Source organism: Diplotaxodon limnothrissa, linkage group LG19 (genome assembly GCF_057381915.1).
Source record: "Diplotaxodon limnothrissa isolate DT_005_m linkage group LG19, D_limnothrissa_male_GT1.1, whole genome shotgun sequence".
Classification (NCBI taxonomy): domain Eukaryota; kingdom Metazoa; phylum Chordata; class Actinopteri; order Cichliformes; family Cichlidae; genus Diplotaxodon; species Diplotaxodon limnothrissa.
The window spans coordinates 30700171-30717120 of NC_140614.1; the positions used below are offsets into that span (position 1 = coordinate 30700171).

Below are 16950 nucleotides of genomic sequence, written 5' to 3' on the forward strand. Positions count from 1 at the left end.
CCAGCTCAGACAAACAATACCCAATAAACCACAAAGGAAGAGAGATGTGTTTATACAGCTTTGTTTAATGACTGCTCTATCGCTGGCAGCCTGACTTTCAACACTGCACACTGCACCTAAAATGGAATTAGGAGTCTTGATGCTAACGTGACCACAGATTGGTGAATTATAGTTTTTACTGTCTTTTCTGTGTTCACAGAGAGGAATGCTGGTCACACAAACTGAGTGAATTCATGACATTCCAGCAGGCTTATCTGGCTGCATCTGCATGGACTGGACCAGACAGCACGCTGCCTGCAGACCAGTCTGTCGCCACTCTGCATTCAACCCTCCAAATAGGGGTTTGTGTGTATCCATAAATGTTGGCGCACGCAGTTCTGCAGGGCAAGGGAGGAAGGGAATGGTGGCTTATGAGAGCACGTGTTGTATAGCTGTTGTGCATTAAAAGCATTCTGTCTCTGGTGCCTCTGTGTGTGTCTTTTCTCACCTTTCCCATCCCTGGATTTTCCTTCACTTTGGAAACAGCACGGAGCAGACATGGTGGGGCAGGGGGTGGCGAGACCTGCAGGATACCGCTGAAGTTGGTCGGGTAGATGGAGGGTTCTTGCGGGTTAAGCAGGGAAGGCAGGTTTTTCTTCCGCTTGGAGGAAAGATTCAGCTTCTGAGCTGCCCTGGAGGTGGGAAGGGGAAAAAAAGCCTTGAAAGTAAAGCTATACTTAGAAAACTACCAAGCTGTAAAGTTAAGCAAATCCTTTTTCTTTCTCTCTCAGGTAATGTTTTCTTGAGGAGGTACCCTACCAAGAGGTTATTGATTTTAAATGTCTACCTTGACAAAAACCACACGCTAACACTTTAACATAAAGGTCAACAATCTGCTCTTAGTCTGCCAAAGTAAACAAAGTCAGGAGGTGAGTTACACTATGCCACCACTCCCAACCCTTCTCCACTCTAAAAATGCTTTTCCCTCAACTCCCAACTCATACTCCCATAACAAGAAGGATAATGTTTCAGCTCTCGACTTAAACTAAAAGTGGAATTCTCTTACACCTTTATGTTTTTATGCAGAACAGCTCTCTAAGACAAATGGTCACCAGGTTCTCTGCTCAAAGGGACCAGACGCAGACTGTAAAGCCACAGGAAATACATGCACGTATTTTGATCAAACACAGCAAAAAAACTGTCGTGGATGTGACAGCTGAGGACTGTTGAAACACTTCCCTCTACCGCATACTTGTGTCCTTCTCTGCTAATCATTGCAGCTAAGCAATGATGACAGCATCATTTGGGTGGCTGTGACTCAGAAGATGGAGCAGATGATCTACTAATAAGAAGTTGTGGTTCAATTGCTGGCTGCATCCCAAAGTATCCTTGGGCAAGATACTGAGCACTGAGGTTCTCCTGATGTGTAATTGTTAGCTAGAAAAGCATTAGAAAAGACCCATATTGTTTTAGTATTTAGTATTATTACCTTATTGTTAGGGTTGTTTTTGTTGTGCATCTGCACTTTATTGTTGTCAATGTCTGCGCATGGGACAGTGTGAAACGTAATTTCAATTCCTTTGTATGGCAAGAACATTTGAAGAAATTGACAAATAAAGTTTTCTATTCTATTCTATTCTATTGAGACAAACCTACAACATGTATGTATTTTGGAAGTTGTAAACAACCTCGATAATCAGATGTTAGTTTAGTGATATCTAGATAGTCACATGACAGTTCTGCTGATACCAAACAGAACCCAGTTCTGTAAGTGAATTGACCTTTTTCACAGTTTAAATTCCGCTGTCATTCTGGTCTCTTTTCAAAGTCAAGAAGATCTCCATAGAACAATCAGAAGGAGTCATTCTTTTTTGTGCAAACTTCTTCAACTTTATAGGCAACACCAATATCTCTGCCTGGCCTGCAGGGACCCCGGTCCAGGTGGTTCGAGTTTTTGCTTTGCCCTAGATCAGTTAACACACACCTCAGGCAGTAATTCAAGGTCAGTAAGGAAAGTAATACCCAAAGGTAATTCAAATGCACTCAAATGGGTTTCATTTAAGCAGTCAGATTTCAGAGAAGTACGGGGAAGACAAAGGGGCGGTTGTCAACATGAAGGGAAGTGTGGCGCGGAGAATTAAGACCTGAAGTTGAGAATAGAATGTGAAAAATCTGCAGAGCAAGGTTTTTGAGGAGAGGTAGAATACATAGAGAACATGAAAAGGAGAAAAGAGGAAATCTGGAGTACAAAAAGGAACAGATCCATGTCCTGGTGAGTAGCATTTTTCTAAAAGGCCAGCCTGAGCTCATTAGCTGTGTTCTGGGCTCCTCTGGACAGGACTAGGTGGGCTGCTGCCAAAAACAGAACCCACCTCTCGTCCCTATCTCCTTGTATCCTGGAGTGACAACCCACCCCGCTTCCTCTTCTCCACCCCCTCCCCTCTCCACTGTACACCCCCTGCAGTGACAGCCCAAGAGCACAATCAGCGAACACACTGCTTGCTGATGGAATAATTATTGCATCCAAGAAGACTACAGGAGAAGCCGCTCCCCGGGGAGCTGCCTATGTGTGATAGCATGCGAGACGGATCGTGTGACACGGAGTGAGATGGAATAGATGAATGCGAGATGGAGAGAAAGAAAGGGGAAACTATAGCAGAGTACACGTGGCGGCGCGAGTCTGCGAGTGTGTACGTGCATTTATGAGAGGCATCCGCAGCACATTCATTCAAGATAAATCTACCCTGTCCCTCTGTCTCTCTCTGCCTCTCTCCCTCTCTCACCCCTCACCTCATTCTCTCTTCTCTTTGAGTTTAGACAGAAATCAAGCAGCACCCACAGAGTAGCATAGAAAAAAAGCCACTCCACTTCATTTATAATTGTTTTGACCAGCGAGTAGCGTTCACAGCCCAAAGCTGCGATTGTAACCTTGAGCTTTAATTCATGCAACACAATGACAATCAGTGCACATGTTCATGAATGGAAGGTGAGGGATGATTATGCTAGGGCTTTGTTTTTTTCAACACAGTCACACGTACACAGGTAAACTGCTTGTCTCTCCCCACCTCTCCCTCCCACGTCCTCTCATTTCTCTCTTCTCTCCTTACACAACTATATGATCAGTCATTGGAAAAAAAGAGAGAGAGGCAGTGAAGAGAGGCTCAGATTTCTTTGCCCACAACAGCTTGTCCACCTGTTCACTCAATCTCAATGCTAATGAAGCTGTTTTCCTTCACAACTTTCTCTAAAATGCTCAAAGGAGACTCTATATGTATGAGGAAGTGAAGCCCGAAAACACTTGAACATACACTCATGCTTTATGAATTCTGTTGAATGTTAGAAAAGTGAGCCAAAGCTTCCCCCCCCGACATGCACACATTGTGAGATACTTACAGCTCTTTCCAATCCATTATCTAGTTTATGCTCATAGTCAAAAAACAGGCAACTGATAGAGTTCGACTTTGCTGTCCTTGTCCGTGTTGTAACTTTTCTCCATTATTTGCACATTTGCTACGCCGGCACACTCAGCAATTACACAGCGAGGTGGGGTTGCTTGCTACTCAAGGCACAGAGGTCCTTTTCGCTACGATCATCAACGTTCCACTTAATTTCACAGAGGCTTGTGAGAAGCTCGGGGGGCAGAGGGAGAGCGACGAGTGGGAGGCGTGGGCGTCATAGTAACTGAATGGAACAAGCGGCAGGTGGGGCTGGGTGGAGGTGGGCAGGCAGGATGAGTGCCCTTCAGGAAAACCAGTAGGTGCGCAGTGAAGGTGTAATCCAGAGAGTTTCTTAAGAGAAGGTGAGGACGAGGTTAGGATGAGGATGTGCACCTCCTGTGTTCATGCACTACGAAAGCATCTCTAACTCCTTGCGTGTCTCCTTCACCTGCAAAAGTTCAGACGCAGTTCAGAAACCGCAGAAACTTGGCTTGTCCTCCGACTCAGTTTTACTTTTTCTTCGCATCCAATTCTTCAGTCATCCCATAGGCTGCTTTTTTCCCCTCATCCAGTTAATCCACCGTACTTGTCTGCTGTGAGTGGTTACAGATCCTTATGCCTCGGTCCTTCCCAGACGCTCTACTGCTTACAGGCAGAAGGCAGGGAAAATAATCAGCGCTCCTGGCTGGGCTGCAAGATTTCCTTGAGTAGCTGAGAATGAGAAGAATTCCTGCTCCTGTTCCACCTCTTAGTCCTTCTCCTGCAATCGGAGAAATTCTGGCAGCTGTCCTGCCGTGTCTCTCTCTATTTCTCTTTCCCTGGCTCTCTCTCTCACACACACACATCCACACACACACATACATTCCCTCCTCTCTCCCTGCCTCCCACCTCTCCCTCTCTCTCTCCCTTTCTTTCCTCAGCCCAGCCCCTTTTCCCTCCGACTGCCAGACGAGGTGTCAGCGCTCGATTGCTGGCTGCTTGCGGCACAATTTGCGAGTGCTCTCTTTCTCTCTCTCTCTTTCTCTACCCACACGCACACACACACTCACTGTCTCATTCAGCCTTCTGCACAAACACACATGCATGCACCCCACCACACGTCACATGAATAGTTAATGCATGCAGGAGCCCTCTCTTCTTTTAGGGTCCCACACTTCAAACAGATTTGGTTAGTATGCCTACAGTGTATGCATCCATGAGCCCGAGAGTACATGTGTGTTCCTGTGTTTTTGGGGTAGCATGTGTACACTACATATTTGTATTATTTTATTTATTTTTTGTCGTTGCTAACAGATGTAATTAGCCGGAAGAATGAGAGCGGTATTAATCATAAGGAGCGAGACAGGATAAGGAAGGATGTACTTAAGAGGAGAAAAATGGATTTCTTCAATGAATGATGCTCTGACTAAACTGGAAAGCTGAGGGAGATTAAAAAAAAAACAAAACAAAAAAAGAGGACAGACAATGAACAAATGACTTCTTAGAAAGGCAGATTTATGCTGGCCACTAAGAGAGAATGCAGTCAGTCAATGGTCAAGGGTAAAAAGGGGAATGAAAGCATGTGAGTGGGTGAGCGCTGGGGTGAGAGTACCCTGTATTCCCTGGGCTGCCAATTTACCAGTAAGCCCTCTCAGCCCCCCCAACCAGCCAGTCTTGTTTGAAAGGCTGCTACTTTGGCTGCAGAGTGCCTACTACAACATATCGGCAAACAGAGTGGGTGTGAGACTTGCCAGATGAAAGTACATGCAGCACAAAGCTCTATCGGCTCCTCTCCTTCTGACACAGTGCCCCTTATATGAACTCTGCTGGATTAAATTTGAAGGCAAACAATAAAACCAACACCACCTACATTTTTCGTACAGTAATAAAGCTGTTTGATATATCACATAACCTTTTCCTTCTTTCCTTTCTGCCCTTCCATAGCATGGTTACCTTTGCTTTTCTGCAGTGTTTGCTTTTCTGAGGTGGGCTTATTTTAAAGTGCTAGGACTGTCTCCTAACAGAGTTCTACATGCTTCACCACCATCGAATCCCTTTGAGCAATGATTGGCAACAGATGATGAGTAAAAGACAATACTAATGTCGGCATTGGTCACTCTGACAGTGCAACCGGTAATTATTCTCATCCCTACTGCTGCTACCACCAGTGTGCTTTTCACTGTTATACATCAAACTGACATAAAAATAGGGGACAGCCACAGTTGGAACTATCCTGATAGTCTTTCAGCTCCATCACTGTCTTCTTATGAACAGACCTTAGGGACAGATAATCAGAGTAATATATATAAATGAGCTGAAGCAAGACAGATGTAAAATCAAGAACCCTTTAAATGAAAAGGTCTCCCGGTGCCTTTGTTCGAGAAAGGACATGTAGATTTCATCCTTTACCTAAGGAGGGAGTGAGAGCGAGGGAGGAGCGGAGGTGGTCAATGGTGGCACGACAGAGAAAGAATGGTTAGGCTGTATTTTCTGACTAGATTCAAAGCTTCACTGTAGCCTGTCAATAATGTTCCCAGCCTTTTTTCTTTGCTTTGTCAAATTAACAAGAGAAATTCCTCTGACCCAGAGAGACATTAGTTGGTGCGCCTATTAGCTTGTTTGTACAAATTTGTCTCTGTTCTCCACGCCAGCTATACAGCTCTTTAGGTACCTCTTTTCTGTGGTTAATTACCATGTTGGCCGCATTTACTATCCTTGACACTTCCTTTCTGTGAATCTCCTTTTTTCCCCCTCTGCAGACAAGATAAGGCTGCTCTGGCCATTCATGCGCGGATCAGATCACTCAGTCTGATATGAGACTGCTTTACCCGCGCCACCCCACCCACAGCGAGTCTCCCACTGCTGCTGATTAGCAGGCTGGCATAGCTCTTCACGAATGGGAGATGGGAGTACTGGGGCTACAGCCAGCTTCAACACCATGCAGTGATAATGACTACGGCATAATGAGTTCACTCGCTCACTGGTTGCTAGAGACACTGAGAATTTACCCCATACCAGTGACGGCATTTGTGAGACTTTCTCTTTAGTTGAAGCCGGTATAGCCATGTTGCTGTTGTATATACTGAGTATTTTGCCCTCACCATAAATGCCAAATCAGCAGATGGTCATGACTGACTGGGCTGGATGTCTGTTGATCTATATCAGAGCAGGTACTGTGTTTTTGAGTCAAAAGATAATCATTAGGAAACCTCCCCAGAGCTAAAACCAGTACAGGCTGTCTTATTGATGGGCTGCCCTTGACATGATCAAACAGCTCTCTGCCCCAAAGGTGTGGGGGTATAACATAAATCTACTGTCTGTAGGAGAAATACAGACTTAGTTCTGTTAAAGCAAGAGCACCAGACCGAAGTTTTGTGTGCAGGCAGACATCGCTGTGTGGTTTTCTCTTTGCCAAATTTTAGGTAGGATTAACGCAAATCTGCATCTCTGCACTGGCCTCGCGGTCCCAGGTCACCCACAGCCTGACCCAGCCTTCGTTAAACTTTGGCAGTGATTAAGTGACCATGACATCAGCCTGTGAACACACACACATGCATACACACACATTCATACGGTGTGCAGACGAGAGGAGGTGATGTCATCCTCTGCCAACCAGCGCTGGCAGCGAGAATGCCCACCCAGACAAGATTTACTAACAAGGTCAGGATGCCGATCATTAAATGAGACAAATGCTTCCATGCCATAAAAGCTTCCTGAGAGTTCATCCGTTGTAGCTGTATTTCAGAGGATTAGAAAAGACCCTTTGACTGCCCTGTGAAGCTGTAAGTGTCACCATCTTTCAGATGTGGAGTATAAACATACGCATTAACCTAACACTAAAAGCTCGGGTGGTCATATAAGGTAGGTTCTTAAACTAACCAGAGAAATGGTCTATGGACTTTATTTATATACCTCTAGCCTTGCTGAATACTTAAAGCATTACAAGCATCATTCATACATATAGCACTTGTGCTTTACATAAATATGTAACTAAGGGACCATTTTGGGGAATCAGTATCTTGTGCAAAGACACACCAAAGGTCGCGGGCGGAAAAGCCAATAAATGAAGCACAAGCCTCTGTTTAGTGGATAACCTGCTCCACTCCCTGAGTCACAGCTGCCCCACAGAGACATAGTTGGGTTACCTGAGACGCAGCACTGAACATATGGGGAGAACGCTTTAGAGCTGGCTGTTGAATAGATGACAGAGCCTCCTGTGTGGCACAGACGTTTAGTCTGATAATGAGCCCGTTTTCTTTCTAAAGTCTCCCTGCAATTAAAAGACCTCTGGTATAAACATTCATTTAGTTTTTCTCACTTCCTCCCTCTTATCCTAAATCACTCAAAACAACTGCCTGAGGCTACAGCAGCATGGACACTGAAATTAATGCCGAATATGGTTTTAAAAAAATGTAACTGTAGCACAAAAATATGCTATTTTATTTTACAGACGCTGCTAAAAAAAGGAAAAAAAGCTCCCACCTGGAGCTACGGGAACAGACATTCTCCTCTGTTCAGCATGGTTATCTTATCGTTCAGATTCAGATTCAGATGAGCATCTTTCCAAACCAAGATCTTTCCAGTAGTTTTGAAAAATGTGTTTCCTCACTCCTTTGGCAGCCCCAGGTACATTAAAATGGAAGAGAGAACTATCAGGCTTATCGGGCTGTCAGTTAAATCTTATCAATCCAAAGCTCTGAAGCTTTCAACTGACTGCGAGGCTGCTTTCTCCTGCTTGGCTGTTTTAATAGTATACTGAAGGTAGAGCTCCTCTGTGCTGTATTGGCTTACACAGCAGCAGTTTGCTGGAAGTGGCCAAACACCTCCAGGCTAAGATTTATAGACTTTCTATAAATCCTCAGAAATAGATAAACGAATCCCAGCAAAACCAGACAGCAATGAATGCAATGTCCAGTTAGCTGAGTGATACCCTGCACGGCACACTCCAAACCTATCGGACCGACGCTTTTCAGGAAAGCTCTTTGTTCCAACAAGGTGTTCAACAAGCCTTTTGTTCCTGCTTAGCGTCTGGCCTTGGACACAGAATATCAGATGGATCATTATTTGTGCGCTGACTGCTGACGGCCCAAGGCTGAGCATCTTCACTGCACCAATCTGCAGCCAATTAAGTAAGGCCAAAAGCATTCATGTAACATCTGTGGATACAATGCGTCATCACAGAAAAGAAAGGATTCCGCACAAAAACTGATGTCGCCTTTTTGCAATTGACTTGTCGCATTTGTATCATAATGTGGATTCAGGGAGGTTTCCTGTCAGAAGAAGAAAAAGAAGTGCAGCTTTCCGTAAATAAAATCCCAAATTCTTCCCGGAGGTTGTAAACCTGTTTTGTTGCAATCTCCTTAGAACTCTTTTCAACCGGTCTGTGGACTGAGCTGGAAAACAAGGGATTAGGGTATCCTCTGGAGAATTGCTTGAATAACAGGGGATCATTTGGAACACGGGGGAAGAAAGGGATTCTGAGTGGTAAATGGAGGGAAAAGCACTGTAGAGGTGAGGAAGGCGTTAAAAAATGAATTGGGGGGATAGTAAGTAAGAGAAAGCTGCAGAGGAAGCGTAAGGAAGGAAGAAAGACGGAGAGCGAAGGAGGGAGCAGCAGGCTGTAGAGCCAAGTCCTCTCTTCGATCAGTGGGCCTGGCTCTGTGCCAGTGAAGCGCTGTCCATGAGGAGGTAAATCATTTTCTGCCTGAGAAAGAAACAGGGGAAAAAATGATTGGTGGGGGTATGCCACAGCCATCTTGGAATTACTTTATTCCCAAAGATGGGAATTCCCAGTCGGCCAAAAATAAATGGAACAGTTGGCCCAGAAAGTGAAAAAACTCATCAATATTCAAGAAAACCTGGTTTGGTGATTCAGTACATGAGGGTAAACAACACAAATTTAAGAAGTGGCTTGTATCAGCGCAGACGTAAAAAGAACTTCTTTTTACTCTGATTTTGTTGAGAAAAAGAAGAAACTATGATTTGTCTGATTTGGCTCCTGTGCTTTTGGATGTCAGATCAAGAAGAACTGGCTCATGCCAGTAGAGCCTCACTATCCCACTGCGGTACAGAGAAGGCGCTCTGTGCCATTGCCAATAAGGTTAAAGAGAGGTGGGAATATTTTTGGCAGACAAACACACAGGGTTTTTGTGTTTGTCTGCACCCTGCACAGTCACACACCCACTAATTCACCTCAACCCCGGAGTGAAAGGCCGCAAAACTCTGTTGCCAAGCTAGGGTCTTAAGGAAGGCTTAAGATGAGCAAAGGAAGGAAAATGGTAGGGTATTGTTGCATTTACTTTCACTTTATTGTTCCTTGTAACATTGAGGATCAAGTCTTGCAAATATGGCTTTAACTAGCTTGAACACTGGGCCATGACGAGGTGAAGAAAGCACAGGCTTTAGCTCTGCAGGACATGTTTGTTAGTCATTTGGATAAATGAGCCAATTAAACTCCTTTGTGGAAATAACTGGAAATAACTGCATTGAAATTCAAAGGTCATCCAACAAAAATCTCTAACAATTGACTCTAAATTGTTTACAAGAGGTTTCCAAAAATGCAGCGTCAGTAAAATGCTCCGCTAATGTGTCAAAACTGGTTCATGCAGCAAAAGTAAAAGTCTTTGGAAGAACATTCACTTTTCAGCTGATGGGTGACAGATGATAATGAAGACATGTTCATCCCTGCTCCACTGACTGCAGTCTCCCCACCTCTGGCACTGCTGACAAAGATTAACAGCTGCTTTCATCTCTTCCAGAGCATTTTCTCTCTGCTCCTCAGACAGCGCTCCAGGTATTTTGCTATGCTCCTCTCCCAGGCTGCAGAGAATCTGGAATAACTCCACATTTTCACATGTTGAACTGCGATTCACCCGTCATCCCACCCACGTCTTGCCTTCAAAACATCAGGTAGGCTGTTGCACTCAGGGCACACAAACACAACTTTTGGAACACACATGAAGTTATCACTGACTGAGTGACGTTTCCTGTCTCGGAAATCGCTTCGGTGCTTTTTTAGAAGCAGGATATTTGATAGACAAGCAACAAATGAGGCCTGTTATCAGACAATTACGAGACAATTCCTCAATCAAATATTATGCCCCTGTAGCTTAATGCTGTCAGAGGGGAAACTAACGTGAGAGCGTGATAACTTTGGGAGGGACGGGCAACGGGGGAAAAAGTACTTCTGGATCACTTCTCCACTTCATTAATCATTTGCTGCCAGAGTAAGACACCTAGCTATTATTTATTTGCACTTTCCCACACAGAGGCTATCACAACAAACAGGCCCACAGGCTGATGAGAACATTTGGGAGTGATTAATCAGTGGGCGGCCTGGCGAGACAGAAAGCAGGGGGAGGGGAGGTCTTACATGTGTTTCCTAATCTTTCATCTATATTCTGGTCAACTGGTAACCCAACTAAAACCAGAAAAGGTCCAAATCAGGTGAAATGGGCAGTACTGTCATGAAAGACCATGTAAATCAAATGAAAAGTGGAGACCAATCTGAAAATAAAAGCAGGGAAAGCAAAGAAACCGCGTGGCTGAGAAAAGCCACCAAAATGCCAGCGACTGCAGCCACATTATTCAAATTAAGCAGTTTATCCTGTATCACATACTGATAAACTGAGTCACCGAAACACACACAGCTACACTTGCTGGTTCTCATAGAGCGTATGGGGAAAAGGGGATTTTAGCACACCACAGCTGGCTCTCATGCGCTGGGTCGTGAACCGATTATAGGCTATAATCCTCTCCATTCAAGACGACGTGCATGTAGAAAACAGTGACAGAAACACAGGGGAGATCAACCGTCCTCGCAGCTTTTAATTTGATACGGTGGTTTTGCACGTCCAAGCCGCTCGCTTGTCTCATACATAAGTGGACATGAAAAGGTGGGGCACAATATCCTTTACAATTACTCTTAATCTTCATAATTCTCCACTAAGAAGTAGACTGTGGAGCAAATAAAACATGGGCGATGTACTAGAAGGACCATTAGGCATCCATCCTGTTTTAATGTAGCTCATTTTGCATTAACTGCTGCAGACTATAGTGAAGCCAGAAGTTAATACTGAAAATGTCCTGATAATAAACTGTCAGCAATATTTTTCATGTTTAATTTTTCTTACAAGCCCCGTTGTTACTTGTTTTAAATTCCCCACAGCTACCATCAACCCATGTGAACCCTTTCAACCTCCTGGAGCCAAGCTACATATAGATGGAGATTAAAATAAAAAAGACAGTGTTATCGGAATGAAATGATTCAGCTACTAGGGCTGTGGGTAATGAGGGAAACCTGTCCTAACAATGCCCTTATCCTCAGTGGTAATCCGAGCTACATCCAGGGAAAGCTAGCGCCTCACAATTGACTTATCGAAGGACGGCGGGTGCAAGGTGGTGCTGTGCATATAATATTTATGTGTTTCACAACAAAATAAAGCTCTAGCACATGGGGAAGTCAACCTACAACCAGTGTTTAGGCAGATATTAGTTATTCATGTTGAATAGAAGTCTGTGGCGTGGCTGAGCATTGTGATGCCTGAGAAACCCCACTAGGAGCCTTCCTTGTTTCCTTGGATTCTGAGGCAAAAAAAGGCACTTGTGGGAGCTCATGAGGCCACGGGCGTCACTCTACAACTGCACACAATAGGTCATAAAATTCCTCAACATATATTCCCTGCCACCAGCTATTGCAGTTTACTCTTTCTCATTCCTCCATACTCTCACTCAGTGTCTCACACCCACAATGTTAAAGAGAAAGTGGTTGTAATGACAGAGATAATAGACTCCATTTGCATGACACTTTTCACTGAGGTGCACTAAAGAGGTTTAGATGGCATCCCTCAGCCCCTACAGGCACGATGCATAATATCCATTCAACAGGCTGAGGGTGAGAGAATTTAGTCTAACGCGATAACTAAACGCTAATGCGCTGATCACGGAGCCCAGTGGGCAGTTATCAGAAACATGCCGTTAAATGGGGAATGCTGGACGTGGGCAGGCAAACAGAGACGGAAATGGATTGATGCTGGGAGCGTGACCTCACCCTGCCCACGTGAAGCAATCGCACACAATTAAACCTTATTTATTGTCTCTGTCATCATCCTGAGTGACAAAAGAAGCCCAGTGTTAAGTGAGAAGCCTGCAGGACAGAGGTCTATGCTCCACATTTATTCATGTATGTTATCAATCTGTCAGGCGAGGATGGCAGCGCTTTCCCCTCTCCCCCAGGGCTTAGGACACGTGGACCCAGGGTGAGCACACAGACTTGAGTCAGCACTTCAGCTCTTTGTTTGTCACCCCCCTCCCACTTTAACTGCCCCCCTGCAGGCTATGTGAGTGGGCCAGACAGACTTCCTGACTCAGGGATTTATTTGGCATATTGGGGAGGGAAAAGGCATCAGGCTACCACGAAGGCAGGGACAAACCCTTTGCTTTTCTTTCAGTGGAGCTGTTTGCCATTTATAATGACAGGCACAAGTGACTCTGTGTTGCCCACCACACCACAGCACATCAGTCTGCTGCTGCAGGGGGCACAGCACTATCACACCATGTTATCATATCCCAGGGAAGACACAGATGCCCAGAGAGTGAGAGGGAATCTGCAAATGCAAATCAGTACTTCTATTCATTTCTAATATCCACCGAGGCTGAACACGGTTTTCTCTATGTCAGTCTTTATATCAAAAGACAAATTTTCTGTTACCTGAGAACGATGGAGGATTATGAGTCAGAGTGGAGCGGCATTTTGCTTTTTGCGGGTGGATGAGAAGGTGGATGTGGGTAGTGAGATGTATCTACTCGACACAGATGCCCGAGGCTCCGAGGCCAGGCAGGATCTCCATCAACACCTCAGCCTTGACGGTGCCCGACAGGCCTTGGTTCACAGGTTCACACCTGGGTTTATCTACTGAGCCCCAGCCCTTTTGTGGCCTCAGCTGCCACTGGGTCCGCCGCTGCACAGAGGCAGCCATTAGTCCCATCAGCCAGATTATGGCAGGAAAATACCAGCTGGTGTTTTATCCAACAGTAAACAAAGACAAATACCAGAGAGCAGCTCAACCATCCCAGCTACCACCCACTCAATACTTCTGATGAGCCATTCGCTGCCCTGGGCATGTGTTGCTCAGATTCAACAGATTGATATGAATCAATTCTCATTTGTCAGACTCCGGAGACAGAGGTAGTATTAACATTTCAGCTCCACTGTGGCTACTTTCTCAAAATGGAGCCAAGGTTTCTACAGTATGTTACACATGCTATACATTCCACTCACACTCCTGCTCTCGTGGTGGAATCCATCTCGCTCTGGCTTGACAACAAAACCATTAGCCTCTCACCTCCAGGGATCAGACAGTCCAACTCCAACTGCACAAAACTGCACATTCCACAGAGCGGAAAAGAGCGTGTGCCACACAAAGAAAGATAAATTGAGAGGGGGAGAGTGAGAAAGAGAGAGAAAGGGGTGAGAGGGGAGGGGAAGAGAGAAAGAAAACAGGGCACCTCTCACACACAAACACACACGAATATCAAATATCCAAGTGCGCTCAATGATGTCTGTGCACAAAATAGCTTACTTCACTCTCATGGTAGTGAATCCAATATTCTTCTCCACAGGTACAGGTCTCCTGCTCTTAGTGCTGTCAGAAAGGAGCATCAGCCCGAGCACACCGTCTGAATGACAACACTTATAAGGAGCTGCTACTGCCCCACTCTTTATCCTCCCTGCCATGTGGGCCAGATCAGCTGTGCTCGGTGCACCCCTCTGGTTCACATAATCTATCCTGCCTATTTGTCATTCACTGAGATCCCTGCTGTCGATCACAGCACAGCCAACCAAAGCCAGCAGTGAGCTGCTTTGTCTGCTCTGAGCCTCTCTATACAACTGCATCACTGTCTCTTTTACAAGCAAAACGAATAGGCCGGCTCAGTTTCTCGCACAAACTCCAGAATAAACATAACTGGACACTGGCCTTCAGCAAGTCATCTGTTATTCAGAGCAAGAACAGCTACTTGTCATCCTGCTGCGCTTCCACTGTGCAGCATGTAGGACTCATTACTGAAGAGATGCTCTTCTTCTGACTAAATTATAGTCCAGTGGAGTAGAGAGGGCTGTTTCAACTTCCTGATTTCCAATCTTCACTTTTGAAAGAAAAATCAGTTACATTTTATTCCCACAAGCTAATGACTTGTTTCTATGGTTACTCAGAGCAGCCAGGGGATGAAGGGCAGAGTGAGCGTTCCTGACACAAAGGCACAGTCTTGTGTGTGTGTGCAGGAGAGCCGAGGCTAAATGGCCCTGCTGCCACAATTACAGGAGGATCCCTTCTGCACAATCACAGTCATTAGTGCACAAACACTCACCTGGGCAGCAGCTATAGGCACCGGTGGATGACCATGAAACCACTTCCTCCTTCACATTCCAGCAAACAGCTGTCCGCCCAGCCCCTGCAAATCCCAACCTTTCAGCCTGCGTGCCACTTCTAAAGTCTGCATCCACCGACTGTCGTGTCTCTGAGGTCCTCTATACTGCTCTAGTCATTATCTCCTTGCATCTTAAGAGTGACTTCATTGTCCATCTCTGGGGTATGATAAGAGACGGTAGATGGACAAACTTAAACAGGGGCCCAACAACGTAAGATAACACTATCTCATACTGCTACACACAAAATTTGCCAGCTGATCAAAGTTGGCTGCAAACTGAGCAAGCATCCCCTCTCATCTCATGGGCCTGGTGTGTAATAAACACACTGCCACAATCAGCAGATGTTAATGGAAGAGAAAGATGGGGAGAAGGTTGTGCGAGGCAGCAGTTAGCCGCACCGTCTAGCCCCTGCTGTGAGCGTCGCCTGGTTTCATTACACAGCGGTGTGTCAATACACTAATCATATGCTCTGTCACAAGACAATCAGTGGTTAACGTGGTAGTCAGCTGAACACATGGCTCTAAATTCATTACCCCAAGTAACACACTGACGTAGCCAAACACACATAATGATATGCACACACACACACACCATCCAGTCAGAGTTTGACCCCTGACTCTTCCTGTCTCTCTGCAACTGTAAAGTCAGTCTAATTGCAAACTGGTCGTTACTGGCCCTGGGGTCATCTTTTGGTTTCAAGCTATTTCCTAAGATTACGAGAAACAGGAAGTGGGACAAAAGAACTGTTTTTGAGCTGGAATTTCACATAAGCCTGAAAGAAGCATTCATTAGATGATCAAAGACTTTTACTATTTTCTGCAAGTGGAAGAAAAAGAAGCATCAAGATAATATAAATGGCTGATGGACTTGGAATGGGAAGATTCAGAGAATAAAAGCTACACTTGGATTTTTTTTTTTGACTTGCATTTGTCTACATAGCCTGGAAGGCATCTCTGTAATGCTGTTAATCAAATAAATTCATGTGAACAAATGAGTCATTTGGTCTCTTAAATTAATAGTAGTAGCTTCTTTTCCATAATCATCTGGTCTATCAAATAAATGATCTGTCCATAAATTACATTAAATACTTAAATAAGTCTTAGGGATGTGGCGAGAAGAGACTGAATTTAACATTTAAAATCCCAAAATATACTAGAAATCTGAGGCAAAGCTGCTCTTAGAACAATCTAACCATAAAAATATCAAAGTTTACTTGTTGTAAAGTTGACACTATTAGAATAAATTAAAATAATAAAACATTGAAGGCACAATTAGTCAATTCACAGGCACAAATAATTCATCTAAGGAGATGCAAATGCTGTGTTGTTATCAAACCAGTGTTTTTACCAGACATATTTAAACTAAATGCTTCTTTAACTAGTTGAATGGTTGACTTATTTTTCCGCTGCAAAATTAAACATTGTTAATCGCTTTTCTTTTCCTCTCACCAACAGCCTAGCGAGAACACCTAGACTCCGGTTAATTGCATTCTAATTAAAATTTCATCTGTGAATGGAATAGTGTTAGTGAATGTCAGACAAGTGTCCAAGGAGCTGTTTCCACGCCACTGGGGTAAGAAAAAACTGCTGTTTGGTTATTCTGGTCTTACACCCTGGGCTCGAAGGATTTGCACGTGCATCTCACTAATTGTATCTACGGAGAACAAAAAAAGAATACTAATCAGATCTGAGTTTTCAATCATGTCTAAAACATGAGGGATGCTAATTTCATCTGCTTTTTTTTGCAGCTCCACTATCAGAGCAAATGGAAAATATTGTTGAATGACTCAATTTGTTTTGACTGTTTTACGTTTCAGACAACAATGATGTTTTTAAAAAATGAGCAACAACGATTTCACGATGATGTTGATGATGATCCCTGTTGCAGGGATAACAGCTGCAGAAGGTCAGGAAGTGGGTGTGCTTCAAATGGAGAACAGTGGATCTCCTCCACCCTATTTTTTTCTATCTGCAGAACCCAATGCTGTTTGAGGTTGGCCTATCATTATCGTATTTCTGCGAGCCAAGTCAAACAAAACATTCTTGGCAGCAAATTATCTTTTGGATAAAATAAAAGGTGGTGGTGGAGCGCACTCTCTACACCCCGTGTGCTCCACCAGGCCCTGTT

At 44.5% G+C, this 16950-nt stretch overlaps 1 protein-coding gene across 2 annotated transcripts in view; it reads right to left on the reverse strand.

Moving 5' to 3' along the window:
* Window positions 1-16950, reverse strand: part of kif26ab (kinesin family member 26Ab) — a 66184-nt gene that overhangs the window by 13416 nt on the left and 35818 nt on the right. For both annotated transcript variants that reach the window (XM_085379251.1, XM_085379252.1), the window contains exon 5: window positions 488-671. In XM_085379251.1, the coding sequence (XP_085235377.1) occupies window positions 488-671 (184 nt within the window). The remainder of the gene's footprint in view (window positions 1-487; window positions 672-16950) is intronic.